General features: G+C 44.3%; 1 protein-coding gene across 3 annotated transcripts in view; it reads left to right on the top strand.

Moving 5' to 3' along the window:
• HOPX (HOP homeobox) overlaps positions 1 to 14,778 on the top strand; it is a 32,061-nt gene extending 17,283 nt beyond the window's left edge. For 2 of the 3 annotated variants that reach the window (XM_066385583.1, XM_066385584.1), the window contains exons 2-3: positions 7,496 to 7,651; positions 13,966 to 14,778. In XM_066385583.1, coding sequence (XP_066241680.1) covers positions 7,508 to 7,651; positions 13,966 to 14,043 — 222 coding nt within the window. In that variant the 5' untranslated portion in view covers positions 7,496 to 7,507 and the 3' untranslated portion in view covers positions 14,044 to 14,778. Of the gene's footprint in view, positions 1 to 5,840; positions 5,972 to 7,495; positions 7,652 to 13,965 lie in introns of those variants that run through there. The other variant, XM_066385585.1, reaches the window with a different exon arrangement.
• Positions 14,779 to 14,969: the final 191 nt, after the last annotated feature.

The raw sequence follows: 14,969 nt of genomic DNA, 5'->3' as shown, positions 1-14,969 counted from the left end.
ATATTTTTTGTGGATAAAAAGAATACATAAAAATAATAGCAAAAAACTAAAAGCTTGGCAATACAAATGTTAACGAGGATGTGGAGCAAAGAAAATACTACACACTGCTGGTAGAAATGTAGTTTCTAGTCAACAACTTTGGAAAACAAGTTTATATTATCTTGTGAAGTTAATACCTCCATGCCAGTTCCACTCCCTGAATTGATCCTAGACAAAGCCTCCCACATGTGTTTCAGAAGGCACATATGAAAATGTTCAGAAAGGCAATATTCATCATAGGAAAAAAAAAAAACCCTGGGAAAACCCAAATACAAAATGAAAACATCGCAGAATATGAACTTCTCTAAATACAGAAATATGGATGAATCTTGGAAGCATGTTGATGAAAAGAGCAATTTACAGAAGAATTATATGCAGCGATACCATTTTTATATACCTCAAAAATATACAAAACTAAAAAATAATGTGTTCTTTCAGGGAACCATAATATGTGCTAGAACTAATTTTATTTATTTATTTTTATTTTATTTTATTTTATTTTTGTACTTTTCTGAAGCTGGAAACGGGGAGGCAGTCAGACAGACTCCCACATGCACCCGACCGGGATCCACCTGGCATGCCCACCAAGGGGCAATGCTCTGCCCATCTGGGCCGGCGCTCTGCCACAATCAGAGCCATTCTAGCACCTGAGGTAGAGGCCACAGAGCCATCCTCAGCACCCTGGGCAAACTTTGCTCCAATGGAGCCCTGGCTGCGGGAGGGTAAGAGAGAGACAGAGAGGAAGGAGAGGGGGAGGGGTGGAGAAGCAGATGGGCGCTTCTCCTGTGTGCCCTGGCCGGGAATCAAACCCGGGACTCCTGCACGCCAGGCCAATGCTCTACCACTGAGCCAACCGGCCAGGGCCTAGAACTAATTTTGAAAACAAAGGGATGATTAATACAAAAATCAGAACATTGGTTTCCTCTGGAGGCAGATAAGCCAGAAGGTACGGCCTGACCAGGTGGTGACGTACTGGATAGAGCATCAGACTGGGATGTGGAGGACCCAGGTTCAAAACCCCGAGGTCGCCAGGTTGAGCACAGGCTCATCTAGTTTAAGCAAGGCTCACCAACTTGGACCCAAGGTTGCTGGCTTGAGCAAGGGGTCATTCGGTCTGCTGTACCCTCCCCCTCAAGGTACACATATGAGAAAGCAATCAATGACCAACGTAGGTGCTGCAACGAAGAATTGATGTTTCCCTTCCTGTGTGTCTGTCCCTCTCTCTGACTCTCTGTCAAAAAAAAAAAAAAATGTCCAGAAGATAGGATTGGGAAGGAATACAAACAGCTTCCAGAGGCATAGTAATTATTTAATTTTTAAAATGGGTGGGATCCACTAGCATTTATTTAGTTTCTGCTTCATAACTTACATGTACGTTACATGCATCCATAGCTCTTTGAGTGGAAAATGAAAATGCTTACTTCCCTAATCATCTAGGTGGCCTTGACTGAAAACAACTCCTATGTTTATTTTTAAAATGTATTTAGTACCAAAAATATGATAAAACAGAAATCAGACCATTGGTCTGATTGAGGATGTCTTATTTTCTTTAAGAAAAAATAGATAAATTTTTAAATTTCAAAGTAATGGATGTGAGAAACCAGAAAAATACAAAGGAGAAAAAATTTTAGGTCATCTGTAGTCCCAAAATCTTGATATAATCACTGTTGGTGTTTTGTTATCATTTTCTCTAATAGTTTTTTTTTTCTTTACTATGTAATATTGGAATCAATAAACATTTAAAAATGTATTTTTCCATACAGGTTTGGAATCTTGTTTCCCTGAAGATAGCAATGATGCTATGTACACATGGTGTATTCATAGGCTAGACTTCCGTTTTAAGTTCTGTTATGTAAGCAGTTTATATAAATGATAACTTTCAGCATTTCCCTCACTGGAAAATTTAAGGAATTATAGGACAAACTCAGGTTGCCAAATCTTTTCCACTATAATTTTTAGCTTCTAAATCAATTATGGAAGTTTGTATGATGGGGTGGAAGACTTTTTTTATGCTCTGCTTTTTTAAACTCTGATCTCAACACAGGAATACATTTTTCTGAAAGATTTTTAAAAAGGTTTTATGTTATTCCTAATTTTTAAAACTGTAGGAAATTCTCTTTTGATAATTCATAATTTGAAAGGCAATTTCCCTATTCCTGACCATATATACAAAAAATAGTGTGCTGTTTACATTTTCCTCCAATGTATATTTTTAAAAGCTTATTCCTTTAAAACCACCTCAACCTACCTTCTAATCAACTACTGAGATGATATACAGTTTTAGAGTTAGAAGATACTTTAATGCATCTTTTTAGGTATAAGGTATAAGAAGTTCTAAATATTTATAGTTGATTTTAAGGACTAAAATGCAAAATACTATAAGAGCTGAGAAACCTTCTGAGTACCTTCCACACCAAATTATCCAAATGTGGTTCTGATTCAGGAGATCTGGGCCGGGCCTGGACATTTCTACAGGGGATTCTGAGGCTCAGCCAGGCCTAAGGATTCTGAGGCTCAGCAAAGCTTAAGGATGTTTAACCAATCAAAACCCAAAACAAAACTCTGTCTTCTTCAACCAGACCTGTGTTAGCCGGGGCGGCAGAATGACATTCCACTCCTGTTTGTCAATTTCTCAGAGACAGGGCTTGGGTGATGCCCCTCCCACCCTGTCCAGTGTAGTTCAGTAAGTCAGTGATTTTCAACCTTTTTTGAGCTGCGGCACATTTTTTACATTTACAAAATCCTGGGGCACACCACCTACCAAAATGACACAAAATGATACTTTAACTGTTAGAATTTATTTAAAGTTTAAATAAATTACATTTATTAAAAAAACGTTAAATAAAAAAGGATAACCCCCTCATATATACAGTCCCACATAACATCCCTCATATATACAGTCCCACATAACATCCCCTTATAAATACAGTCTCACGTAACATCCCCTCATATACAGTCCCATGTAACCTCATATATATACAGTCCCATGTAACCTCATATATACAGTCCCATGTAACCCCTCATATATACAGTCCCGCTAATAGATACTGGAGCTCTCATCAAGGTTGTGGGTTCAAATCAATTTGGCAAATACTCTCTCAATATAGAGACTGGACAAAATCAATTTTAAAAAATGTTGGGTACTTGTGTAACATCATAAGTCCTCAGAGCATCTCTACTGTCAGATTGAGAAGTTTGCTTTCTAGGTAAGGATTCTGATAAATACTAGAGTTCTCCCTGAGGTTGTGGGTTCAAATCCCATGGTCAGCTGGGTGCAGGGGCCTTGGTTCTGTCTGTTTTGATGGTGTATATAGAGATTTGAGCTCTTTAAGAAGATGACCCTTCAGGAGGCCATATACAATATAGATAACATTGTGATGCATTGTTTATCACCCTCTGTGGGGGCCTCTTTTAAAAAGAAAAAGGTCAAATATCTATATATACCATCAGGATAGACATAACCAGCTGAGGCTGAGGCTTCATCTAGTGGTGGCAATTTACCTCCAGTCCTGACCAGGATTGGAAATCGGGACCATGGGGAGGAGTAGCAGCTTCAACTACTCTCCGCGGCCACACAATGACAAGTGTGCGGCAGCCCGAGCGGGGACCTTCCTGGGTGTGGATGAGAGGCGGCCTACTATTGGTTCATCATAGTGGTGGGGATGAATCCTAGAAGGTGATTGGTCAGTGAGCATTTCCTGTGCCTTCACTCTTCCTGTCGCTGATAGCTGGAGGGATTGTGAGGGGAATGTTTATGTTCGGATGGAGGTGGCTGGCGGTGGGCTGGATAAATAGCCTACGCGGGCCGTATCCGGCATACGGGCCGTAGTTTGGGGACCCATGTTTAATTTCCCCACAGCACACCTGACCATGTCTCACGGCACACTGGTTGAAAAACACTGCAGTAAGTGATGAGTGGGGAGACACTACCTCCTTCCAAAGACCCACTACTTTTCTTGTGGAAATGGCAGCACATCATTTTTTATTTTTTACTGAAGAAAATACAAGTTGCTTCAAGAGCCCATTGTCTCCAGAAAGTTCACAGTAAACAAACAAAAAAAAAATTCAAGCTAAAGAAAAATGGGAGACAGCCCTAAAGAATGATTCATCTGCTTTTTTCGCTTTTGGCTAGCTCATCATGGGACTCTATTTATTAGGCCTCTCGTCCCTTGATAATCTTTTTCTCTTGGTTTGACGTTAGTGGTTTGACAAAGAGGACAGAATAGCCGGGAGAGGGAGAAGAAAATGACAAATTTGAGTCCAAAGCAATCCCTACAGGCTACCAGTTGTAGCACTTTCTGTCACTGAGTTCATATAGGTAAATACCTTTAAAATAAATAACTATAGGATTAGGGGACAAAGGTAAAGCTATCTACCCAGGCGTTGGAATTCATTTAGAAGCCAGAAATTTTCATTTAAGCAATTTGGAAATGTTTATGCATTATCTTCCTCGATCCACAAAAGAAAACACGATGTTCATGAGACAAATTACTCTTTGAAATTTTCTTTAAGGCATTTATAACCACAGCGACAAAGAACGTGTGCCAAAATTAATGTTTAAGAAGCTTTAACATATTTTTAGTTCTTTTCATCTAAAATAGTTTAGATTACCTTCAGAGAAACTATTCTACAGCTTCCTGGCTGGAAAGAGTTGAGAAGTTTTATAAGGCCAAGGTCACTAGAGTAATTTGCTTTATAAGTTTCCGTGAGAAGAAACAAAGAAGCAGCAGCAAGCGCTTGTCAGCCAAAGGAGGCTGACATAACCGAGTTTTGTGGAGAAGTACGGTAGTTCTGGCTGTAGAGGTTAGGTCTTGCATCTTCTTCTCTAGAAATCAAGTTTATTTGTTTGTCAAACTTTGGAAAAGTACCGTATTTCGTCATGTATAAGAGGCACCTTAATTTTGGATCCCGAAATTTGAAAGAAAAAAAAAGTATTACGTAAAGTTATTGAACTCAAAGTTTTATTCATCATAAAATTCATACAACTCCTCATCCGTGCAAAAAAGTGGGAAATGCAAGTAAAAAAATCTACAACCACTGTATAAAACGCACCCAGTTTTTAGATCTCAAATTTTTCGAAAAAGGGTGAGTCTTAGACATGGGGAAATAGATAACTGCTTTTAAATGGTCCTCCCACAAATCTCCTTAGCTAGCAGCCAGCCAAGTCCAGTGGTCCTCAGCTAACTAACCTAGGGAATATTTTAAAGTCAACAGGAGGTCTACCCATGAACCCTCATACACAGTCCTGTAACAGGAAGCCACACAGATAGAATAAGAGAAAATGCACCTGATAAAGTAGAAGAACATTAGCTGCCCTTGAATTATGTACTTGCAATTAAATAATAAAAAGAGGAAAAGTACATGCATTAGAGTCCTTAAATGAGTCCAGTTTAGAAATATGTATATTTGATTAATATTTCTGAAGGACTAAGGACTCCATGAAGAAGTAGCAAAAATTTTCAAGGAAGAGCCAGCATAACCGTGTCAATGGAATTAGATGGGTCCTTTCTAGGGCAAGGATCAACATCAGAGGCAGCTGTTTCCCTTCTCCTGTGTTCTTCTAGGCAAAATGAGCAGCGGTGGGGTGGTTCCAGGGGGCAGTCGTGGCTTGCATTGATATCCTAAGAGGGCAGTCAATGCCCAGTCAAAATGGCAATAAGCCCCTGCCTGCATAGACTGTCTCCGATTTTTTCTGTCATACTAGAAACATAATGGTTGGCTGAAGAGGGTCTAGCAGAGCATAGGACTGAAACTGAAGCTAACTAAGGCTTTCCATTCTAGGGTGCTGGTCACCAACAGGCCAACACTGGAAAAGTAAGTCTTCCTGGGCCTCATTCTCCTGGGCTGTTAGAGGAGAAAACTCGAGTCAATCTCCAAGGTTCTTTTCAGCTCTGAGGTTGTGTCAAAGAAAGGGAGAGCTCTCTGCCAACAGGTGAGGAGGCATTTCTGGCCTGGCTGGACCCTGTCCTGACTCAGCACAGTGACAGGAATCCCTGCTACAGAATTTTTAGGAGGAGGAGCCCAGAGCTCCCTAAGAACACAGAGAGATCTTCCTTAGGACCTGACAAGTGGCTTGAGCCCAAGGCTTTCTCACAGTGGAATGGCTTCTTGTCGTAACCTGAAAGCCTCTTCAAATGACCTAGAAGATCAGCAAAGACGTTTATTTAGGGAGCCTGGGCTGCAGGTTATGGTAGAAAAGGTAACATTATGCAGACAGATCGGTGGAGAGTGGTTCTTCCCCGGCACAAACCACACCAAAATACACTCAGGATTGTACTGGGTGATTTTGCAATTGTCTGTTACAACAAACCAATGTGATTCCCACACTTGCACTCATCTTTTATTGTCAGCCACATCAAGTCCTGACTTGTTTGTACCAAATCCACAGCCAAGACCTTAAAGACTCATATACCTTGATATATTTTAAATTGGGGCGAGGGAGTGGAGGTGCAGAGCTGCCTTTTTTTTCTCTTTTTTTCTGCCTATCCAGTGGCTACTTAGGAATGGAGAAGGTGCAATAGGAAGTCATGCTGCCCCAAATCCGCTAGAGCAATGTTTGACTCCCAAGTAAAGATATATGAGAGATCCATTCTCTTGGCTCTGCAGTAATATTCTGATACAATCACAAGGGGAGTCTGCGATTTTAAAGGGCAGTTGCTGTAGATTCTCCTCAGTTGGGTTTTGGCTCTATCTTGGTGAAGTCCTCACCGAGTGGGGACACACAGTGAAGTGGGCTCTTTCTCCCGGGCCCTGTGGAACAATGGCCAGGCCAGCGGGGCGGTGAACAGCCGCTTGGCCAGAGGCCTCAGACTCAGGGCCAAAACTCGGGGTGGAGGGCTGGGGGGAGGAGGGTGAGACTGCAGAGTGACTCAGACAGGCCCTCAGGTGGAAATTTAGGAACTCCAGGGTAAATCCCATCTCTGTGGACCTCTCTCCACCTCCGTAAAAAAAAAAAAAAAAAAAAAAAAAGGAAAGATTAAAAGCGCCGCTTCCATTTCCCCAACTTTGAGAAGTCACCTCTGTGGCGTGGGTCGCTTCTCTGGAGGAGGCGTGGGCTGCACAGCCGGCCCCTCTGGAGGCAGAAGGACGTGAGGCGGTGAGGTGTGCCCCCGCGGACTCTGGCGGGACCCATCCCCGCCGTCTGTCGAGCAGTCCCCTCGGCAGCGCCCTCTCCCCGGATGAAGCTCTGAAGGCTGTTTTTCAAAACCACCAGCGCGCTTCCTCCACTTCCTCCTGAGAGCTTCAGGGCCGGGAGGGCGCGGAGGTCACCTTTATCTCAGCCGCCGAGGCTGGCCCGGGGAAGCCGCTGTCAGGTTCCCGGGCAGGTCCCGCCGCTGCAGCCGCTGGGGACCCGCGCCGGGGGACTGCGGGCGGGGACAGCTCCGCAGCTGGGGGCGCGGCCGCGCGTCCCGCCCGCCGCAGCCGCGCTCACGCCCCGCTCCTGCTCTCCCCGCAGCGCGCCCGGACCATGTCGGCGGAGACCGCGAGCGGCCCCACGGAGGACCAGGTGGAGATCCTGGAGTACAACTTCAACAAGGTCAACAAGCACCCGGACCCCACCACTCTGTGCCTCATCGCGGCCGAGGCCGGCCTCTCCGAGGAGGAGACCCAGGTGAGCCCCGCACGCGCCCCGCGCTCCCGGCCCTCGGTCCACCGGCCGGGGACGCCGCGCCCCCCTCGCCAGCGCCCCTCGCCCTCCCCCCGAACCCCGAACGTTCATCGCTTCTGCCCGCACGCCAGGAGCCCCGTCCCGGGAGCCCAGACCGCATCGCTCCCCCCGCGGCACCCCAGATCCCCGGCTGCTGCATCCCGAGCTCTCGGGGGGCTCCCCCAGGGGCTGTTCAGAAACCTCGCGTTCACCCTTCCTTCTCCCTGCTCTCCCGCTCTACACTACAGCCCGGGATAAACGCTCTCCCCTCCCTCCGGCCTGGGAGCAGCACCCCTGACCCACTCACTCTTGCCTCGCTTTCCCCGGCTCAGCTTCTCCCCGGGCTGTGAGCGGAACCTTCCCGAGAGAGGCTGCGCGCGCTCTAAGCCCAGCGCCTTCCAAGCTTTTCGCTGCGGGAAGGTCAGAGCTGGAGGGGACCTTAGCCATCAGCTATAAATTCAGTTGTCAGGTTTGGCAAACCAGGAAACTGGGGTCCAGGGGGAGGGCATTGCCAGAATGGCACAGGTCGTTAAGGATGCTTTTCCCACCGCATCGCAGTCCAGCTTCCCCCTTAGCTGCAGAGCTAAAACTGCAGATAGTCAGCGAGGGAGATTTGGTTCGGATATCTAAAATTCGCTGGCTCTAAGGTTTAGTCTTCTTCTGGAGTTTTGCAAGAAGATAGATATCTGACATTACAGCTAAAGGGAGTGTAAGCAGACGCCCCTTTAAATGCATTGATTTATTTATCTATATTTTTAAAACCTCCTCTATTATCCTGAAAATTGTTTAGGGTAGAGCATGAAACACTATCCATAATTATTAACCTCCAGGTGCAGTGTTGGCTCCTTCAACTGCCTTTTTAAATTATTTACTTATTTATTTATCTGTGGTAACCTTACCTAAACCCTGACTTTTATTTTCCTTTTGGTCATGGAAAGATAATTAGTTATGCATACTGATACTACTCAGAACTGGTTTAGCATCTCTCGGGTGGGAATCCAGAGCACTTCACACGTCTAAGTCTCAGCTCTCAAGCAGAGAGGTTCTTATTCTTCCCTCTGCATCGGCCAGAGCATCAGACACTGTTCTCTCATCACATTGAACCGTGCTCAGGTGAGGCTTTAAAAGCTTGTAATGGGTGGTCAGGTGGGTTCTAGAACTAAGACCCTGGGCCCCAAGTCCAAAATAACTTTTCCTAATTAAGCCAGACACATTTTGGATAACTTGTGTCTAGAAAATCCTGTCATTCCTAGGTCAAATAGAAAGTCAAGCATACCTGTTTTTAGCGAGGGGAACCTCAGAACTTTGTAGAAGATGATTTACTGTAACCCGAGTCTTACAGCTCATGTTTCTTGGAAGCCTGCTAAAGTTTTGTCTTTTAAAAATCCCACGCTATATTTAGAGAAGAAGGGTGATCACAGAGAAAATACTTACTCATCTTTTGAATAAAAGGCTGTGGGTTTATGTGGGCACTGCACCGACTAGGGGTCTGAGCCCTTGTTGGCCTCTCATTCTCCCTTGGTAAGTCATCGTCATCCCCTTACCTACAGGCAGGGTAATTGTGTTGACCTTTGTAATGGCTAATACTTGCCAGGTATTGTTCCAGGCCCCCTCCAAGTATTAAATCACTATTTGTCCCAACAATGCTGTGAGGTACATACACCCTATTAGCCCCCGTTGTACAGATAGGTGAACTGAGGCACAGAACGGCTAGAGAACTTGCTCAGAAACACAACTAAGAAGTAGCAGAGCTGGGATTTGAACCCTGGCAGTCTCGGCACAATCCAGACTCTTAAACAGGATGCTGTGTTGTCTCCACAGAGAGGAATGCAAACAACTCAGTTGGCTGGGAGGAAAAGATTGAAAATGCAACTTATATTTCTTCTGAAAAAAAATCCTTGCGTTAAATGACAGTCATCCCAGGCTATATGAAGTCTTTCCTCAAGATTCACCTTATAGTCGGGAACTGAAATGAAGTCAAGTGAGGGGCAGAGAGAAAGAAAGGGCACCTGCTTCTTTCTGTGATGGAGGTCAGCCAGTTCAGACCTCTGCCCAGCAGGCTCATCTGCCCTCTCAGCCAGCCCTTCTCCCGTTTCCCCTCTTCTACCTTCCTCGAATGAACAAATGGTAGACCCAGCCCTGAAACGAGTGGGTGTGGGGATGAGTCAGCCTCACAGCAGGGCCCCTGGCTTCCTTTTCCTGCCATGGGGCCAACACCTCCTTCCTCCCCCAGGCTGCCGCAGCTCGGCTAGCCTCTGTCTTCCTGCGTAGATCTGCGGGGAAGCATCTGAGAGCCCAGAGCGCAGACAGAGGCAACATTTAGCAAGTTCCACGGTAACCCTCTGTCATCCCTCATCAGGCTGTCTCATCTTCCAACTTCCCGTTCTTTCCACCCTCACCCTCCTGCCCCTCCCACCCTTTCCCGGCTCCTCCCACGCCAGTGTGCACTAGTGGGTAAGAATGGTTCCTTCTTTCATCTTCTCAAACAACATTTATATTTTTTAAAGTATCTTCTTTTTTTTTTAAGTGTCTTCTGGCAATATTTTGCCAATGATGAACTTTTAAGCATAAGTAAAATTATTTTTATTTATAGAAGGCTTGCCAGGGACCCTTTAAACAATTCGTGGAGACCAGGGCATGCCAGACCTACACGTAAGCCGTGTCTGGTATCAGTACACCTCCTGTTTCTATTCTTTACATAAGGAAAGGTCACCAAAATCATTTCTATTTCATATGCTTTGTTACCTCATCCCTAACACACCCACCTCCAGAACTGGAATCACAGTCTTCATTTTCCTAGAATAAGTAATGCATTAGGAGAAGAAAAATAAGCATGGATGCTCCCATGAGAATAAACTAGAATTGTTTCACATTGCTGATACTTTGGAAGGAGCAAGACGGACTAAGCCCCCTCTAAACAGGGGCTTTGATGACCTCTTTCTAACTGTTCCACTGTAGGACCATGTTCTCTGCAATGGGAAGGGGTGACCTATAGCAACCCAGAGTGACAGGAAGGGTGATCTAATGGAAATAACTTTTAAAGTTGCATTTGCTGGGATCCTAGAATAGGTTTTTCTCATGATTGTAATTTGATACCCCCTACATTTAAATTAGATGAACCCAACAGAACATCGACCCCTGTATCTTTTATTGTTTTGAAGTCAGTGTTAGAAGCCTCTGGGAAAGCTCATTCTTCAGCCCCTGGGGAGGCTGAGACGATCTGGCGTTTTCTATTATCACTCATTCGAGCCCAGTGTAGCTGGCGTCGGTTCTTAAGAGAGGTTTCCAGTATTTTTATCTCCTCTTGATGTCCTGGGACGGTTCCCAGAACTCAGTGGTTTTAGTTGTTAGACATTTTATCAGTGGAATAAAGGCCTCTAAAGGTCTCTCCCTGAAAAGGATGAAATGTTAGTTACTAGAGAAAAGGATGGGAACAATGTTATTTTGCCTCAACCCCTCCCCTTCACAGTGTCTAATTATCATCTGTTCACTTGCAGTAAATAAATCTCCATCAATGGGTGAGGGTAATGAGGGCATTCATTTATAAGCAAGTGAGGGATGGATGTCTTTCCCAGGGGATGACAGAAACAAAGAAGAGAAAGATAGAGCCAGGTGGAGAATTATTGTAGCATTGATGTGAGTGAGATGTAGTAGGATTCTCCTCTAGAGGGAATAAAAGCAAGCGGGGTGCTGAAAGGCTTTTGTTGGACAACAACTGGTTTTCTAAATTACTAAATACATACTTGATTTAAAATAAATATCTTTGGAAAACAGTGGAACTTTTCTGGAACTTGTCCCATCCCCCAATGCTGGGATTCAGTTTGTTAAGCATCTGGATGCCAACTTGCCAATTCACAATTGTGGTCCTTGCTGAAGTTATTTTCAGTAACTGTACATTAATATTCTGCTTCGCTAATAGTGTAAAGATGTGGGTGGCTCTTCTGAATGAGGCCAGCTCAATCATTTTGTCTTAAATGAATCCTGATAGAAAATGAGACTTTCCTCTTCCAAATTTTAATTAGTCAGTCTTTAAAACTCTGTCCTTTATTCAGCTCTGGTAACTTGAAATCCTATTGAATCAGAACTTGTAGCTTTGAGAACGCCCCACAGAGCTACCTCATTAATGAAACTGGAGCCATGCTGCTCTCACACCAGATTTCAGAGTTAACTAAACACACATGGATTACAGAGGGAAACAGTGCTCACCTTCAGCAGTAGGACTTTGGTTAAAGTCACCAAAGTTACATGAACTCTCCCTTCTCCTCCTCCTCCTCCTCCTCCTCCTTCTCCTCCTCCTTCTCCTTCTCCTTCTTTTTCTTCTTTTTGTGACAGAGACAGAGAGAGGGACAGATAGGGACAGACAGGAAGGGAGAGAGATAAGAAGCATCTATTCTTCATTGCGGCACCTTAGTTGTTCATTGATTGCTTTCTCATATGTGTCTTGACCAAGGGGCTACAGCAGAGCAAGTGATCCCTTGCTCAAGCTGGTGACCTTGGATCCAAATGAGTTCAAGCTGATGAGTTGTACTCAAACCAGATGAGCCCGCACACAAGCCAGCGACCTTGGGGTTTTGAACCTGGATCCTCTGTGTCCCAGTCCGATGCTCTATCTACTGCACCACCGCCTGGTCAGGCTTGCTCTTCTTCTTAAGATTTGTTATCCCCACGTATGAAATATGGTACCCGAGGCCCTAGCTGGCTAGCTTAGTTAGCTAGAGCATCATCCTGAAATGCCCGTGTTGCTCATTCTATCCCAGGTCAAGGCACATACAGGGAGCAACCAATTAATGCACAATTAAGTGGAACAACAAGTGAATGCTTCTCTCTTTCTCTCTCCCTTCCCCTATCTGTCTCTCTAAAATTAATCAAAATTAAAGTTGAAAAAGAAAAGAAATATGGCACCGAGAGAACAACCCCTAAAGAGAAGTCTTCCCTAAGGGTCGTCTGCTATCCCTGGCTTTCGACTGCTTTTCTCTGTTGCTGCCTCATGGTACAAAAGTGATTTTAACAGCTGCATACAGCACTTCAGTGTGTGAACTCTGTTGTACAGTTAGGGCAAGTTGTGGGTGTGGTCCCCTGCTGTGCGGCCAGCTTAGCCTTGGCGTGGAGCCCTAAACTACCCTGTGGCCTCTCTCCCTTCTAAAGCCACAGGCCTTGATCCTTTGAAACACTCCCTCTCCTGTGCTTCTCACCCTTGCTTCTGATTTTGAGCTTGGGCCAAACTGCTTTTTAGCTCCCTAGATCTCTGCAGAGGGGACATCTTCCCCAGCATGGCCCCAGAGCCCAGCTTGTTTATTCTGTGGTTGAAGTTGCGGTTGGGCAGGTGGCCGTCTATGCTAAGCCGGAGCCCTCAAGGTGTTCCTCACCACGCCGTCTGCATCAGCACGTCCCAGCTCTGGCATTTTGTAGCTGTGTTCTTTCTGTTTCTTTTCTGTCCCCTCATCTGTTTACCCCTAGAATAGGTAAATTTTAGAAAACCCAGAAGGGACAATAGAAACTCGCTGAGCTTACCTCTTCATTCACAGTTGAGCTGACTGGTGCTCTATTTTCTAATAGCGGCTCTGGAGTAGGACATAATGAACGAACCTACTCCATGGATCCCCAAGAAGGAGTTCTCTGAGGTTGTCCAGTGCTCAGTTATCTGTTTGTTTTATTCAGTAAATACTTAACTAAGCACTATGGATGAGCAAGGCCCTTGGCGAGATCAGCATACACTGATGAAATATAGCAGCTGTAGGTATCCACCTTGGGCATTGAGTAGATGCCTCACTTTTTTTAGTCATTCAACAAACATTGATTACTCTCTAACTGGTAAACCCATGTGCTAGGGCTTAAGAATGTAATGATTATAAGAGGGATACAGTCTCTGCTCTCCTAAATCTTATATTCTAGGAGAGAATGCAGATTAAAAAAATGAATACATAGGTAAACAATTACAAATATTGAAAGTTCTGTGAAGGTAACAAAGTCCTAAAATGGGTGGAGAACCTACTTTAGATAAAGTGGTCAGGGAAAGTTTATACGTATTTAAACTGATGCCTGAGATGAGAGGGAGATTATCAGAGAAAGAATGAAGATAGAATATTGTAAACATAAGAGACATTATATACAAAGGTCCTGAGGCAAGAAAGGTTAAGTGTCACAGTGAGAAGAAACATCCTCATGGGCACATTCCTTGCTCTCTCTGTTCCATTCGGATCACAGAGGCTAGATTTTAGAAGGGACTGGACATTTATTCTTTTTCAGTATGTTACAGTATGTACGTTTTCCTCCTCCAGAAATGGTTTAAGCAGCGCCTGGCCCAGTGGCGGCGGTCGGAAGGCCTACCCTCAGAAAGCAGATCCGTTACGGACTAAGGAGAGGGTGGGCGTTGGCAGCTTCCTCCATGAAGACCATCTGTGGTTTCTCTCCTCGGCTTAACCAAGCGACTTTGATTTTTCAGTGTCGTGTTGTATGTTCCATTGTTAGCTGTCCTGCTATTTAACACAATGTTGTATTTTTTTTAATGTACATAACTAGAAAGAAAATAACAATAGGAAGCTATGTGCGGCTTCTGCATAAAGCAGTGGCTTGGCTAGGAAAGTGGGTGTGGGTGGCTTGCATTTCCCTTTGGGTCATGATGACAAGTGGTGTGAAAACCACCTAAGTTTGCTTTTGATCATCACCTCCCGGTAACAATTTACCTTTAACATTCATTTCAAAGAGGCAAAGCCTCTGTTGAAAAGATAACGCGACCAGGAAGGAGGAATATTTCCTTCTGAGTCTGCTTTCCTAAGTTGTTTTCCTTATATATCATTTAACTCATTGAGGTTGAATGAAAACCCAGAGGAACATTTGAGTCATTCAGATTTCATAAAGCAGTTCCTTGGATTAAAACTGCGTTAACTCAGAAAGAACCCAGTTAGGCAAAAGACAGAAACTCCACAACTAACACGACAGAAAAGCAAGTAACTAAGAAAAAAATCCACTAAAGTCTTTAATTTACTTTATTTAAATGTGTTTGTTAAATTTATTTTGCTGAACGAAATGAACTGCTTTTTGTCTCTAAAATGATATTCGAAATAAAAACTTAACTTTTTGTTGAAAATGCACTGAGTGAGTCCTCTGAAGATTCTTTTCCTGAATAACAAGCATATTAAAGCAAAACAGAATAGCTCCAACATAGGAGCCAACTGACACAACAGCTGTCATATTCCAAACCCTTGCTACTCAAAACATGGTTCAGGACTGACATCATCAGCATAAGTAGCAAGCTTGTGAGAAACGCAGAATCTCAGACTCC

The sequence above is a fragment of the Saccopteryx leptura genome, chromosome 5 (genome assembly GCF_036850995.1).
Source record: "Saccopteryx leptura isolate mSacLep1 chromosome 5, mSacLep1_pri_phased_curated, whole genome shotgun sequence".
Lineage (NCBI taxonomy): Eukaryota > Metazoa > Chordata > Mammalia > Chiroptera > Emballonuridae > Saccopteryx > Saccopteryx leptura.
The sequence above is the reverse complement of the archived record's forward strand: the minus strand, read 5'-3'. Positions and strand labels throughout refer to the sequence as shown.